The sequence below is a fragment of the Terrapene carolina genome, unplaced genomic scaffold (assembly GCF_002925995.2).
Source record: "Terrapene carolina triunguis isolate 2854851 unplaced genomic scaffold, T_m_triunguis-2.0 Scaffold23, whole genome shotgun sequence".
NCBI classification, from domain to species: Eukaryota; Metazoa; Chordata; order Testudines; family Emydidae; genus Terrapene; species Terrapene triunguis.
In genome coordinates this window covers 11,762,804-11,778,081 of record NW_020664374.1, presented here as the reverse complement: position 1 = coordinate 11,778,081, position 15,278 = coordinate 11,762,804, and the positions used below count along the sequence as shown (strand labels likewise).

Sequence of the window (15,278 nt, the reverse complement as noted above, 5' to 3'; positions counted from 1 at the left end):
TTACACCCCAGCATTTGGGGTGACAGGAAATCTGTAAGAAAAAGAGAGAGTCGCACTCAGCAGCAGCAGGATGGCAGATATGATCCCAACAGGAATAGCAGCACCAACTTCCTGAGCCACTGGGCTGGAGGGCATGTAGAAAGAAGGGGGAAAGGATATTGTTTGGTTGTGCACTACAGAATAGAAATTCCAGCTCACTGGAATTAAGACACAAAGACCTGCAGCTAGGTACAAGAATCCAGCCACTAGAAAAAAACGGATGATCTGAGTTTTGTAAAGTATTCCCATATAAATATTCCTCAGAGCAAATATAGTGGAAGCCATTCCCAGTGCACCAACGACCATGGCAATTAGCAGGAGGCCCTGAGCAACAAAAATTGCATTGGGGATGGAGGTCTCATAGTCATTCATTTTATGACAGATCTGTTCTTTAAGGTCAGAGGAAACGTGGAGATAACTGATGAAGCAAACTTTCCATACTCCCACCCATGCAATGCCAGAAGAGATGATGGTGGTGTTGTCCACATGCCATACTCTCCATTCCACAAGTCCCATTGAAACAGTGCATAAGATCCAGCCTGTTGTACCAAAAGCAAAAGCAGCTAGTTGGAGGTGAGAAGTGCTGACAAGGGAGGTCATGGTCTGGAGATCTTCAACAAATGTCAAAATTCTGTTGTGGGCATATTAGCCATACAGACAATTGCAGAGGCACTGAAAAAAAAACACAATATATCAGTATGAACATGATCATATTAGTTACTTTGTTTGTGTGTGTATGTACGTACACATGAGAGAGTACACATACAGAGGAAGTATCATAGTCTCCTTTCCTTAACCATGGTGAATTTGTGAAGATTAGTGTTTATAACTGAATAACATCAAGATTTTCTTTCAATTCACTTTGTTGTACTGGGGATGGGGAGGAAATGTCCCCCATTGGCAAGTATTATACGATTTATTTTACATTCCTAAACCAAAAGGTAAGTTTCATGTATTTCCCAAAGTTATTTTCTCCATTGGTGCACATTGTGATTCTAGTATATCTTACAGCCTTGGAGTCTGAAATCCTCTGTTTACCCACAGAATGCAGGCAATGGCCCTGCAAGCTTCTTCATTCCACCACTGTACCTCAACTTTGAGCTGAAGGGATCAACGATAGACAGACTGAAAACGAGAGATCTGTAAGCATCAACTTCCCCATTCATCCCCATTAAGATGAAGGTAAATGTCAGCATTTATAATGATTAAACTGAGAATGTTTTAGCATTATTCTTGGATTGAGGGTAGATTTGGGACTGAGTAGAATACTATCCTTTTCTCTGTTCTCCACACCTACATAGTGGAATAACATTCTCTAGTGTCTTAGATTCACAAACGGTGACTCATTATAACTCACCCAGCTTCCTCAGTTCCAGACACCATGGGATAGTAGTGGAATATTTCAGTCCTTGGCTCATATGCTGAGTTTACCAACAGCATGCAAATTAATCATGCTGATTGATTTTGTCATGCAGAAATTTTTTTGACTAAGAACTGGGCTGACACCCCCAACTGTTTCACATAGGCTTTCAAATAACTATAGCAATGATTCATTGCCACTAATGATTATTGGACTTGAATTTAATTTATTACGCAGACCTGACAGGCGCTATACATCTTTAAATTGCATGAGCTATCCATTCTCCCATCTCTTCCCTCTTTTAATAATAGTCCAGATAAATTTAGTTTATAAACTGGGGGCTTGATTCAAGAAAGAATATATTAGGCCAAATTTTTCTCTCACAACAATAGGTAGATCTACAGTGAGGGGTTTTGAATGCTAACACACATAACTTTTCTATATATTTAACTTTTTAGAATTTCACAAATATATCCAAGCCATATCTAGCTAGCTGCTGTTCCTTACAAATAATCTAGCTGAGGGTATAAATTGTCAAAGATCATTTTGGAAATCTTGGGTAGAAAAATCCAATAGTTAGTCTCTTTATCCAATAATATATAGTAGGTCTGGACAAAAGCATTCTTTCTTGACATACTGGTATGTTGTATACTTACTTCAGCATTGAAGATAATGCCAGAGAAAACAGGATAGCTAAGGCAGTTTTGGGGCCCTAGCTAGATATAGCATACTCTTCAGTCTGATCATATCAGCTTCCACTGCACTTCTGTATTTCAGACAGAATCCAGAATGTCCATTTCCTGTGGGAAGAAGACAATCTCCATATTGCAAATGTATATTTAATCAATTGTTTCTTTGGGGGGTGGGGAGGGAATTACTCTGGCAAACCTACCTATATTTTTATCTGCTCAAAATGCATTACATTAATAAAGGCTCTTCAATCTGGTACATTATTTAATCATCTCTTTTATAGAAATCAGTAATTAATAGCTGCTAATAACCACACTGGTATTACGTCCCCATGGGGAATTATAGATGGCATGTTTTCTGTCTTAGTTTCACATCTACGAAGTGCAGCTATTATATTTGTCTAGCACTGGGAGCACTGCATATAAAATTTTCATTGTTGAATTACCTCCGCTCTTATTTAAGTGAGTTGACGCCAGTAGGAACAAAGATAGGCCAAAGCGGAATACTTTTGAAACTCCCACCCTTTGAGCAGAGCCCAAAACTCTATATTTATAAACCACTGGTAAATAACTACTCTGTTCATCAGCTGACTGCTACCAGGTAGAGCTGGCGAATTTCACAACCAAGTCGGTGTCACAAAATATCAGAACTCATTAGAGCATAGTCTCATCTTCATGCACTTGGATTTACCTGTTTGTTTTCTTGTAGAATTAAATGAGACTAAACCCCTGGATTATTATTCCCACTGCCAATCAAACCAATCCACATTTTAGCTTAGCTCAGAAGAGACAAGAGGGAATTTTTTAAAAATCAGAAAGAAAGAAAGAAAAGTTACAAATCAACCTCTCTTTCCTTTTTAAAGATTGATTTTATTGAAAGTAGCAAAAATGTTATTTGAAATTTAAATTAAAAAAGGAGGGGGGATTTACAGTAATGCATTGGGACCCATTGGATTGTTTGAGGATGGCAGAGATGTGGTTTCATGTTTCTAGGATGCTCAGAAAAGAAAATTTTGCAGATAGCAAAAATGTTGCTTTCTTCATTCCCTGCAGGTTGGGGAGCCTTTAAATCCAGGTAAGCAACATGAGGTTTTTTTCATTAATCAAACACTTGCAAAGTTTATTGAGTGAAAATATCATTGACCTGCAGAGGGCATTTTGCTTTAAGATTTCACTGGGTAGTCCATGACTCAGCAAACTGACAAAATGCATTGACGTGTATGAAATGCCAAGGAATGTATTGTTGGCTGTACAGTACATTCAACACCTTTATAGCATTAATCTTAATATCAGTTTGGGATTTATCTATCATGTTCCAAAATTACACAGCAAAATTCTGACAGAACAGTTGGTTAGACCAGTGTATAAACAGCATGCAAACTTGTATACTTGTGTGTGCCACAGGCACAAGGACCCAAACTAATGGTGCTACATATTATGGGCAAAATTCAACCTGATGCAGCCAGACACTATTTTCATAGGTTTCAATGGGGAATGCATCTTATTTCGTCAAGGAAGAACTGGATTCATTATTACTTTTCAGTAAGAATATGGCCTTCAGAAAGAAGCTAAGGAATGCCATTTTTAATTACAGGTTTCAGAGTAGCAGCCGTGTTAGTCTGTATCCGCAAAAAGAACAGGAGTACTTGTGGCACCTTAGAGACTAACAAATTTATTTGAGCATAAGCTTTCGTATGCATCCGATGAAGTGGGCTGTAGCCCACGAAAGCTTATGCTCAAATAAATTTGTTAGTCTCTAAGGTGCCACAAGTACTCCTGTTCCATTTTTAATTTTAATTAAAATCTTTGGTTCTTCTGCAGATATTCCCCTAAAACACCTAAGGGGAAAAAGTGGAAGCTCAGTTGCAGTGCACATTTAGATCTAGACTGGATAAAGTACTAGCAAAACATACTGTAAGGAAACAATCCAACACTAGCATCAAGATGAACTGGATGACTTACTGGACTGTGTCAGTCTCTGATTTCTGGGATTCTATCAATATCTGGAATTAATAGATTTAGTGTAGTAAAACTATCCAAATGTAGTATGATGATACAACATAAATAACTTTGAAATTCCCTGTTAAAACCAAGACAAAAGCTCCTCTGAGTATAGGGCCAGATTAATGCATACCCACTATAGAACTGTGCCTAAGGTACCAGCTCCTGAGGTCAAATCTCAGTTTATGTATTTTTAAAAGTATTTTTAATACCAAAAAATAAAAAAAAGATACTGCAACATTCACCTGAGTCTGCAATAGAAACAATAGCTCAAAGAGGGATGAAATGTTCCGTGACTCTATAGGAGGTTTTAACTCCAGAACACACAGCTGACTGGGGCCCCACTAACACCATGCTGGAAGAGCCAGAAGAAAAGTGCACCAGTTGCTCACATACAGATTTGACCCAGCTGCTAGGGAAACTACTGTGGGCCCTCCCTGCTGCTGAACCCTGCCTTGCTGAGGGGCAAAGTGGGCCTTCCTGTGGCCACTTCTAGAATGACCAGTTCCAACCTTAACTATGGAGTCACTACCAGGCACCTCCAGAATTATATGAAATGCTAGTGGCTACCAGTGTATGATGTCATGGTTTCTTTGAGGATTAGATTTAGAGAAGGAGTCTTTAGGAGAAGGGAGAATCTGAGAAGGGAATGTGGTGAAACGAAGTATCAAGTTTATGTAGGCCAGCAGCTGCTACTCATTTGATAGTTCCTTACTATTGTTTTGTCTCTTACTAAGGTGACCAGATAGCAAGTGTGAAAAACCAGGACGGGGGTGGGGGTAATAGTTGCCTATATAAAAGAAAGCCCCAAATATAAAATAGGGACACCTGGTCACCCTCTCTCTTACTAAGTCCTTCATTTTTTGTTTCACTGGGATATTATCATTTCATTAGTATGTTGCATCGAGCGCTAACTAAATAGAGCAGGAGTGAGTAAATACGAAATGTAAACTTGAAAGCACTAGATGGAGAGTTGTAAAGTAGTCTATGGAAAAAAGAGAAGACAACAGCAAGATGATAGGAGAGGATATATTTAATGAGTTTGCCTGAATAAAGAATCCCAGTTAATCCTACTGTCCGACTGCCTATTCTAGTCAAAACATTGCCTGGTAATGATTGGCTTAGAGAAGATGAGGTGAGCAAAACTACATCCCATGCCCTAGAGGGCCATGATTTTCCTCCCATCAGTTACAAGTGATGGAATGAGAGATCTGGACTTACGGTGAAATGCCTTCAACTCTGGTCTTGCAACTTGTGGGAGAGGGAAAGAAGACTGCCCTATGAACTGCCATTTCACTGTATAGTTTCATACAGTTTCTTGTATTACTTGTGCCTAAGAATGACACTTTTAATAATACTGCAATTGTTCAAGAAATAAACCTCCTCTGTTCTTTGACAGAGGTAAGATTTGCTGTCATGGCCATGTGTGTGCTACAGTTACAAGTGTAGAGAACAAACAAAACTGCAACCCTTCCATAATGCACTCTGAAACTAGGTATATATTGAAAGTTGTCTTTCTTGTCACTTTGTTTATTCCTTCAGATCACAAAGGACTAAGTGACAAACTCTTGTGGCTGTGTTACTCATTCTCAGCTCAGTGAAACATAAATAGCAGCAAACCTGTTTCCATTTTAAGATCAGTGCTACATATAGTGGAGAGCTATTTCTAATAACTCTTTAACACCCTACTCTACATTCATTAAGTGGGTTGTCCAATCTGTTTAAAAAAAACCCTCCTATCTACCCACAGACAAACAGGTTTGAACAACAGCAGGTGAATGAAGGAAGAAGGAGCAAAAAAGATCTTACAGTGGTTGATATAAACTGTTATTTTATTTGTGCATTAAATGCTGTTATTAGGGGGTAGGGGATCTTAAAAAGTTCTGGGTCCTGAAGTTCAAATGCTTAGTTCAAACTCTCTAAATCATTTGTGAGTTGTCCTTATCCCACCTGTATGCCCCTTCTGGCACACGACTCTCCATATAACAGGCTCTTGCTTCCTTCTACTATCTTCTTACAATGGGAAAAGTCCCTGATTATCCTGCTCTTTGGGAGGTGGCTGACAGAACTTCTCACTCATCTCCAGTTTCTGCAAGGGGCAGTTTGATGAACATACAGTATGGAAATCCTTATGTTCCTATTGTCATGGATGCAGGGCTACCTGCAGCTCTGACCCCTTCTCTGAATGCACACACCTCAGATATGAGGCTTTGTTCCTGTGATTCCCTGGGGTGGAATGATTCTTCCACTCTTAGACCAGGTCCTGGACTACAGCACCTTGTGGATCAACTGTGCTTGCCCCCAACTGGGTTTGGTTATCTGTGGTTCTTCCCTCACAGAGCTTGTGGCCAGTGGTGAATAGTGACCCCCAACAGCCTTCTTAAAACAAGGTGTGGTTTAATCTTAACAGAAGGGACAAGACAAAGTGTAGCAGAGGTCTTTAGAACAATAAAGCGTCTATACTCATGTCCATTGTATCAAAAGACATACCCCAGACCCCTGCTCTCTGGAAGGTCTTGGTCTCAGAATGTTTCCCAACAGTCTCTTCTTTTGAGGGGCTGCCTTTTTAATCCAGCCAAAATTCTCTGTTCCAGTTTTCCCGGCTTGGATACCCCCCGTGGCTGCCAGCTGAGACCCTCTCTCCCTTGACACACTGTCCAGTGAGCTTAGCAGGGTGTCAGAGGTGGAACTTCACAAAGAATGGCTTAGACATTTACCCTACAGTGTGGGTAAATGGGTGTTTCTCTGAAGCCATTGTCCTCCTTCCTGCTTGAATTAACCTGTTGTATTCATACACCCATCCTGCTTACAACAGCCAGACAAAGAGAACATATAATAGTCACAAATTATTATAGAGCAGTTTCAAATCCATCACACCTATGTTCCACCCTGCTCTGGGATTATGCTGTGATGGGACATTGTAACTTCTCTGCCCATTACTGCTTTTCTTTCTGGTTAACATTTAAAAACTTTCTGCAGTCAGTGTGGCCAGAGCACCTGCTTCAGGAGTTTGGGGGCGAGAAAGTTCCTTATGAAAATATTTCTTAACCTGAGAAAAAGATTTAGGTTGGTTATAGAATGAGCAAAAACTCAGGATTTCCATATTCACTGGTTTGTTGATCCCCTAATTTACATTCAGGGGGTTGAAAAGACGGGTTTCTTTTCTCCTCTCTAAATCCCTCTATTTTAGGGTTGGTTATTTTGTTTGTTTTTGTTTGTGTTTGAATGAGGAAACGCTGTGGCCAGGAACAACGTGGCATGGTTAGTACTGCCTTGAGTAGAAAAGGCAGGTGCTGTTGAGAATTTTCACACCCAGCTCTGCCAGGGTCTCTTATGTAGCCCCTGGCTTTTTTTGGAGCTTCTTCGAAGAAACTCCCACAGACAACATCCCAGGTGTGGCAGCTGGGGAAAAAAATGAGACAGAAAAATGGTTGCTTGGTAACACTGAGCAGGTATTCTTTCAGGAGCCTCCAGAAAGAACCCCAGGACCCCAAAGGCCTGCCTAGCCTGGGCGACACAGGAAGAGGCCAGGAGTCGGACGGTTATGCTAAGGCAGCCAACTGCAGGGCCTAGATAACCTGCACATGGCTGGGACTGTGCAGATATAACCCACATACCTCTGGGTGTGGTGCTCTGTCCCATCTAGTGGCACCGAGACCACTTAGAGAGAGATTAATGAGTCTGCTCTACAGACTTAGCTAAGAGCCATATGGCTCTTATGGCAGTAGAGGCTCATGCACTAAGGTCCCAGGTTTGATCCCACCTGCAGACGACCGAGATCTGTCGGCGTTACACAGACATGTGCACTGAACCCAGACAGCCACAATATTTGGGGGAAAGAAGTTGGCTACAAGAGATCAGCTTCCAGTTGCTGGAGGAAATGCAGCCCCTCAGTTGCTCTCTGAAGGAAGGAGCACAAAATATCTAGTGCCCATTGGCCCGAGGATGGTCCATGGAGCCTCTTAGGGGAAGGAATAAGAGACTTCCATCACTCTTGGGACACCGGGTGCTCCAAGACAGGGCTGCACTTCATTTTAGTTTTAGTCCAGCTCTCGGCTTCCCTGCAGCAATAGTCAACCCAGTTTTGACCATAAGCTTCTGCAGCTACAGAAGCTGCTTCTTTTCCTTCATAAACCTGAAGTCAGACTTACGGGGTTTCAGGCCTTTCCCAGAAAGGCACCACAGATTCCACCCCACCCAGTTACCATCTATGGCAAGGAGGAAATCAGACATGGACACACACACTCCTGCAGTTCAGCTGCCATTCCAGGTCCCTTATTCCTCAGGTTGGCAGATTCAAGGCACAATTGTATCTTGGGTATCCCAGAAAGCCATGGATTTTTTTCAGCAAAACAGAGCCCCAACGAGGAGACTCCAAATCACACCCAAGGCCTCGTGTGGCATATAACACTTAAATTATGTGGCAGCAAGGACACTGGAAGTTTTGGTAGCAGGGCAGGGGATCATTCAGACTTTTGGCACCCATTAAAGTGCAGAAGATGGTTTGGATTTTTGGCAACCTGAAAGCAGTTAGTATTTTGGGGGTGTTACTTTTCCCCACCCACTCTTCTTACACAGGGGTGAGATGACTTGAAATTTGGGAGAGGGATTTTGAATTCATCCTCCACTCCAGCAAACCTTAACAGCAAGTGCCTCCCTCACTGCCCCCATCCTCCCACCCCTCGTGACTTTCAACAACAACAGAGAACAATTCATTCAATCTTTGTGCTAAAGATAATGAAGCAGTGCTGCCATGGGAGACGGGTGTGTGGCAGCCCCGCACCCTTGCTCAACAACCCACACCTGCTGCAGGGATACAAAGACTCAGAGAATTTCCCTCTGGATCTCAGGACAATCACAAGGTGGGAGGGAGGACTACATCCTCAAAAGGATGATCAGGCGGGAACTCTTGCCTCCATGCAAGTGATAAACATGACTCAATATAAATGAAATTCTACAAATGATGACTAATAAACCAGTAAACCAGTAAAGTGTAGTATGGTTTTCCCTATTATAGAATCATAGACGACTAGGGTTGGAAGAGACCCCAGGAGGTCTATTAGTAGCCTCCTTCCTTGTTAAAAGGTTTTTGCTATTGGAAATCTAGTGTAATTTTTAAACACCTTGAAGAGAAAATCCATTATAAACTCATCCCTATAAAATCCACATAATACAGTGATATGGAATGAGTTTGCCTTCCCGCATTAACACAAGAACTCATTTTACCAGCTTCGTTTCATTTCATTTTTAGCAAACGTTTTCATTTGTTGATATTTTTAGCATTTGGTTGTGTTTTGCAATGGATGTTCAAATCCTATCTTAGTGCAGTTTTATTGCCTCCATGCAGTTTTATTGCAGCATTTAGGGTGTAGCTTACTAACCAAATCCTTTGCTTGATTCAAATCTTCCAACAAAAAGTAAGTTTCAAAAACGGCAGGATAGTAATTAGATAATTCTTAGCAATATCCCTATGATTTAATGGCTGAAAACTTAGTTCTTCAGTTCCCAGTTGGGAAAGCAAACTTTAAGGAAGCAAAGAAATACTCATATCTCCCCCCATCCTTTCTCTATCAGACCTTCATAAAATAAGTAGTACAAAAAAAGAGAATCTTACTTTTGTGGGTCTGTGAGCGGCCTGAACCACAGACGAGTCAGTTGCATGAAACAGAGTTCTGGACACAGAATGCAGAGAGCTGGAAAAAACGCACCTAGGTGGAATGGTCTGATTTTTTTGAACTATGGAATAGGTACCTCACAGTTCTTTTCAGACTCCCACTAAGTCAACAGAGATATAATGAGGCAGTTAATCATTAACACGCTATAACATATGATGTACATTTTACCATATAATTTTAGTTGCACTAAAACTTTTGTCAAAATATTTAAACGCACATTTTAAATTCAGTTTTCTGTCAAGTAATACTTCAGAGACATCGTCACAGTGATTAGGTGAGTTTAAGACCAGGAGGAACCATTCTGACCCTCTAGTGTGAGGTCCTGAAGAACACAGCTCATAGAATTTGAAAACTTAGAGAGATGGTGTCATAACTTTTTTCTCCTGTTAAAGTCTTGCTATCACATTTCTTGTGCACCTAAAATTCACAGTTATGTCGTGGTGGTGAGGAGGAATGCAGGAATGGCTCCCAAAGCAAGATGTGAACTACATTATTTGGTTTGCCATTTGGAGAAACAAATCTGAGCTGTTGTGTTCTCTTTTTGCCTGGAATTGTTTTGACTCCATATCTGAGTAAGACGGCTAACACATTAACATTTCAATAAGGAGAACTGCTCCGAACTTGCTATCTTGAAATCCATTTTTCTTTCTTTCTTCTTGGTTTTTAATTTCTTCCTGGTTTTTCCATGAGTGAAAAAAATAGCTCTGATTTCCTGGTAGGCGTCCTCACCTTCCTTGCATTTCCTTCTGGCTGGAGCCCACAGTAATTTTTTGTTATGTTCTACAGGCTCTTACAAAGAACAATTTCTATCCCATGTAATAAGTGCTGTAATTGGCTATTGCTTGCAATAAAGGGCTCTGCTAGGAGAAAGAAAATCCTTTTCCTGTTTCCCCCTGCATCACCTTACATCCCCTGTTATCTTCTCTGGGATGGATAGTTTCACGGATTTGTTCTGTAGGTAACATGGTAGGGTTCCCTGAGTGGGGGTACAGGAACTTTCCCTCTCTGTTGTGGCTGCTCCAGATTGAGACTCTTTCTTTGGCCGGGGATAGCAGGGTTGTGGATTTTGTCATTTTGTTGCGCAGGCACATTCGGTTGCTGGCTTTATGATCGTGTATCAGGATGTTGCGAGGTTAGGTATGTTTTTGGATGGGCTGAGATTTGTTGTTATGGTTGGAGCCTGGCGACAGCCCTTGGACATTATTACAGATCTATTGATTCACAGGACCACAAATTTGGGCAGTAGGTTGTGGCAGCTAGGAAATGGATTTCCCTTCCTGTGCCCAAGAATGGTGTGGCACATGGGACAATGCATTTGTGGGTAAGGTCTAAATGCCCCGCCTATAAATGAAGCACCAATGCCTCTCCCCATGAGGAGAACAGGACTGGATTCTTGGAGATTCCCAAGGATCAGTGGTTGTGACAGCTATGCAATTTTCAGCAATTTCATTGCAGAGATCTTTTTTAATTATGTTTAATTGTCATTAGAGTCCATTGTATTAAATGAATGGTTTATGTACCATTGAGGGCTGGGGTTGTATGTCACCTCTCAAAGGGGGAGATGTGCAAGACCTGGGGGTTCAAAGGACTCTATTGAACAATGTGCCAGACAGGAATGGACTTTTGGAACAATAAGTGTTGTGACAAAGTTCCTCCTCTATCTTGGTGGGTCCTGCGCTTATTGGCGGATTTTCTTGCCTCAGAGATTCACCATGTGGGTTGGGGAACAGCCCAGAAACCTTCCCCTCTGGAAGAACCCACAGTCCAGGTCAATTGGGAGGTTTGGGGGGAACCCGGGCCCACCCTCTACTCCAGGTTCCAGCCCAGGGCCCTGTGGACTGCAGCTGTCTATAGTGCCTCCTGTAACAGCTGCATGACAGCTACAACTCCCTGGGCTACTTCCCCATGGCCTCCTCCAAACACCTTCCTTAGTCTCACCACAAGACCTTCCTCCTGGTGTCTGATAACGCTTGTGCTCCTCAGTCCTCCAGCAGCACACCCTCTCACTCTCAGCTCCTCTTGCTCCCAGCTCCTCACACTCACACCACAAACTGAAGTGAACTCCTTTTTAAAGCTCAGGTGCCCTGATTAGCCTGCCTTAATTGATTCTAGCAGCTTCTTCTTAATTGACTCCAGGTGTCCTAATTAGCCTGCCTGCCTTAACTGGTTCTAGCAGGTTCCTGATTCCTCTAGTGCAGCCCCTGCTCTGGTCACTCAAGGAACAGAAAACTACTCATCCAGTGACCAGTATATTTGCCCTCTACCAGACTCCTGTACCCCACTCGTCTGGGTCTGTGTCAGTGTGTGAAGTGATTTTCCTGGGGAATATCTAGGGGGATGTGAATGCAAATTCCCCACCTCCAGTTATGTAAATACCCAGCCTTTTGAAATGATGGCCTGAGGCATAAGCCATTGTCTGCTAATCGCCTGTTATATGAGAACAAGATCAAAGGCCAAAATTATATAAAGGAAAGGCTAAAGTATTCATGGTTGTTCTGTTTCTGAGACAGTTATGAACTTGTAACCATCAGGAAAACCAGTTGGGGAGTTTTGAAGGACTGACATATATGAGACCCCGCGGTAGGAGTTGGGGAGACTTCTGGTAAGCTTTTTAGCATGCACATGCGGGGGAGGGGTATTGTTTTTCTCTGTAATGCTTGCAGTTTAAGAATCAATATGCTCAATTATAAAGAGCTGTATGATAATTTATAACTACGGGTTATTATACTGTTCATAGTCTCTGGAGAGAAAGCAAAGCAGAGTCTGGCTTGCTGGGGATATCACGGTATAGGCAGGGAACTGTGCAGGCTGAAAAATTCCAGTCAGGAGGAAGAAAGAAGTGGTTTCTATGGAAGAAAGGTGATAGTTTAGGAGCCGGAAGCCTGCAGTGGGTGCTCTTGGTAGACTACGAGGTGGGAATACAGGTGCAGTTGCCCTGAACTGTGACAGTGGTCATTCCTATGTAGTAGCAAACCCATTGTCTCTGGCCTGCCACACTCTGGAATAGGAGGGCTTCTATGAGCCTTGGATTAGGTGAGCTGATCACACTCAGAAAACTTTGAGACACTCTCTAAGAGCGCTCCTCTGATCCCCTTCCCTCATTACTGCTGCCAGGATGTGTCATCACTCAGGAGTTATCCTTGATTGAGTTATCTGGAATTTTTGGCCACGCAGCTGTAGCTTCCGTCAATGGCACACTTAGACAAGGTATCTGTTTCAGTCCTCTTTGGCTGCTTACCACTGGCAAAAAACCACTGCAACATTTTAAAGATGAAAACATGCATAAAAGTGAGATTCTGATATGTCTGTCAACTGCTACTGCAGCACAATGGCATTCTATTTCAGCTAGACTTCTGTGGAGCTTTCCTGTGATGCGTGTGATAATGTAACCCATTGCATAGGCTGAGCCGTTTCTGTCTTAAGGGGTAATGTAATGTGGCCAAGTAACTGGGATATGAAAATTGCCTACAGCGTCTCATTAGCATGTTATTATGCTTTGTATAGTCACACTGCCTCTGTTATCATGTAAATGCACAAATTATTAAGGAGGGGATGGAAACTAGGGAAATTTTCTGCCTGCCTCTTCCCCACCCTCCCTTCTCACATCTCCAAATTATTTGTTCATTGTGTCTAAACAATTACTAACTTCCCAGCCAGGAAATAAAATTTCTCCTCTCTATGGGCCCGATCCAAAGCCCATTGAAGTTAGTGGGAATCTTTTCACTGACTTCAAAGAGCTTGGGATCAGGCCCTGTATGTTCTGTGGTTCACAGTATATGTTCAATAGCCTGGAACTGGAAATATTTGCTGTAAATGAATTTTCACTACGTTTGCCAAGTGGAAAAACAGGCTGAAATTAAGCCACAGCGCTGGACAATGACTTTACAGTTGGCCCTGAGCGAGCAAGCAGTAGTTTGTAGCTGCACAGCCCCATGAATGGACCAGAGAACAAATGGGGACTCAGGCACAAGTCCCTCCCTGCTCCTCTGGGAGGAAGAGAGTAAGTGACTTCACCTCCTTCCATGGAGAAGCTCATTGGTCCCTGTGCACCTGGGCAGCTAGTGTGGACAGTGAGTTGAAGGGTGCAGGTGCAGCCATGTCACCACTCTGCCTGTTTGTTTGCAGCAGGAAATATTGGGCGAGTAGCCCCTCTTCCAGCTATCACAGCAAGAGTCAGTAGCTGACACTTACACCCTCTTACTCTGCTGGGTGGCCAAGCAAGGGCTGTGACAACTAAATATTCACTCTGCTATAAAGGGACTTCACACAGTGCATATTTAGCTGTGGAACTCATTGCCACAAGATGTCATTGAGATCAAGAGCATAGGAAGATTGAAACAAAGGATTGGGTATTTATATGGATAACTGCCAGAGTTGTTACAATAGTAAAGATTTTTTTAAAAAACCAAGAATACTTAGAAGAGAAAAACTAATTCTTCCGAGCATATGCTGACCTCTAAATGGGAGTTGGAAGAAACTTTCCAGGTGAGCAGGTTACCCCATAACTTCCAGCTGGAGAGGTTTGGTATCGTCCTCTGAAACATCTACTGTTCACCACTATTAGAGACAGGATACTGGACTAGATGGATCACTGGTCTGATCCTGTCTGGCAATCCCTCTGTCCCTGAGCCTATGCATGTAATGCTTGCATGATGTGGTGAGAACTGGAAGTGGTTGCTAAACAAAGCTTGACTTTTTCTCCTAGTGAGTTTATCCCTCTGACTCATTTTCCTCAGTGAGTCCCAATGCTTTGGAATGCTGAAGTACAGTCAAAATGCTGCAAGGTAGTTTTTGCACAGCCCATGAAGAAAGGCAGCTGTGGCTAAAATCGTCTCCAGTTACACTGGGTTCCAAATGGGAAACCTATAAAATCTCAACATATTTCAAACCACATTCAGTCCATTCATAGCCAAGGCAGTGGTTCTTAAAGGAGTCCTTCTTAAAGGAAACTGATTGCTCAGTTGGACAGGATGATGGAAATCTCATTAGGATGCAGTGGAGTGGTTGATTCAATAATATGAAAGAATGGATACATAGCAAAAGCTCTGGGCCAGATTCTCAACTAGTGTAAATGGGCCCAAGCTACACGGATGGCAAAAGAGCTCTGTCCATGTGTACTAGCTGAGGGTCTGGCCCTCTTTTTCACTGGTGCTTTTGTTGTTGCTATTGGCTTTGTTTTAGATACCCTTGGATTTTGCTGTAGATATTTTACATGCCCCAAAGACCTGGAAGAGGCACATGATTCTTGATATTCCATCCTTCCAATATCCAAAATATCTAGCCACCTAGCACACTCCAAAAAGATTTTTACTTTGAATATATTTTGCTATGAATATAGGTGAAAATCACTTATACAAATGCACACACTATGCACACCTCTTGCCGTAAGTACATAATATACCATTGAGTGGCATTACATACTGTGCTGTACTAGTAATGGGAGGCTAGGTGAATAGTAGATAATTGAATTCCGGAGGCCTCATAATCAGGTTATATCCAGACTCTCTCCCCTTC

The 15,278-nt window shown here is 42.2% G+C and overlaps 1 protein-coding gene across 1 annotated transcript; it reads right to left on the bottom strand.

Annotated features, from left to right (window-relative positions):
* Positions 1-639, bottom strand: LOC113406195 (claudin-34-like). The gene has a single exon (XM_026649384.1). The coding sequence runs from the start codon at positions 637-639 to the stop codon at positions 1-3; it is 639 nt and encodes a 212-aa protein (XP_026505169.1).
* Between the last annotated feature and the right edge of the window lie 14,639 nt (positions 640-15,278).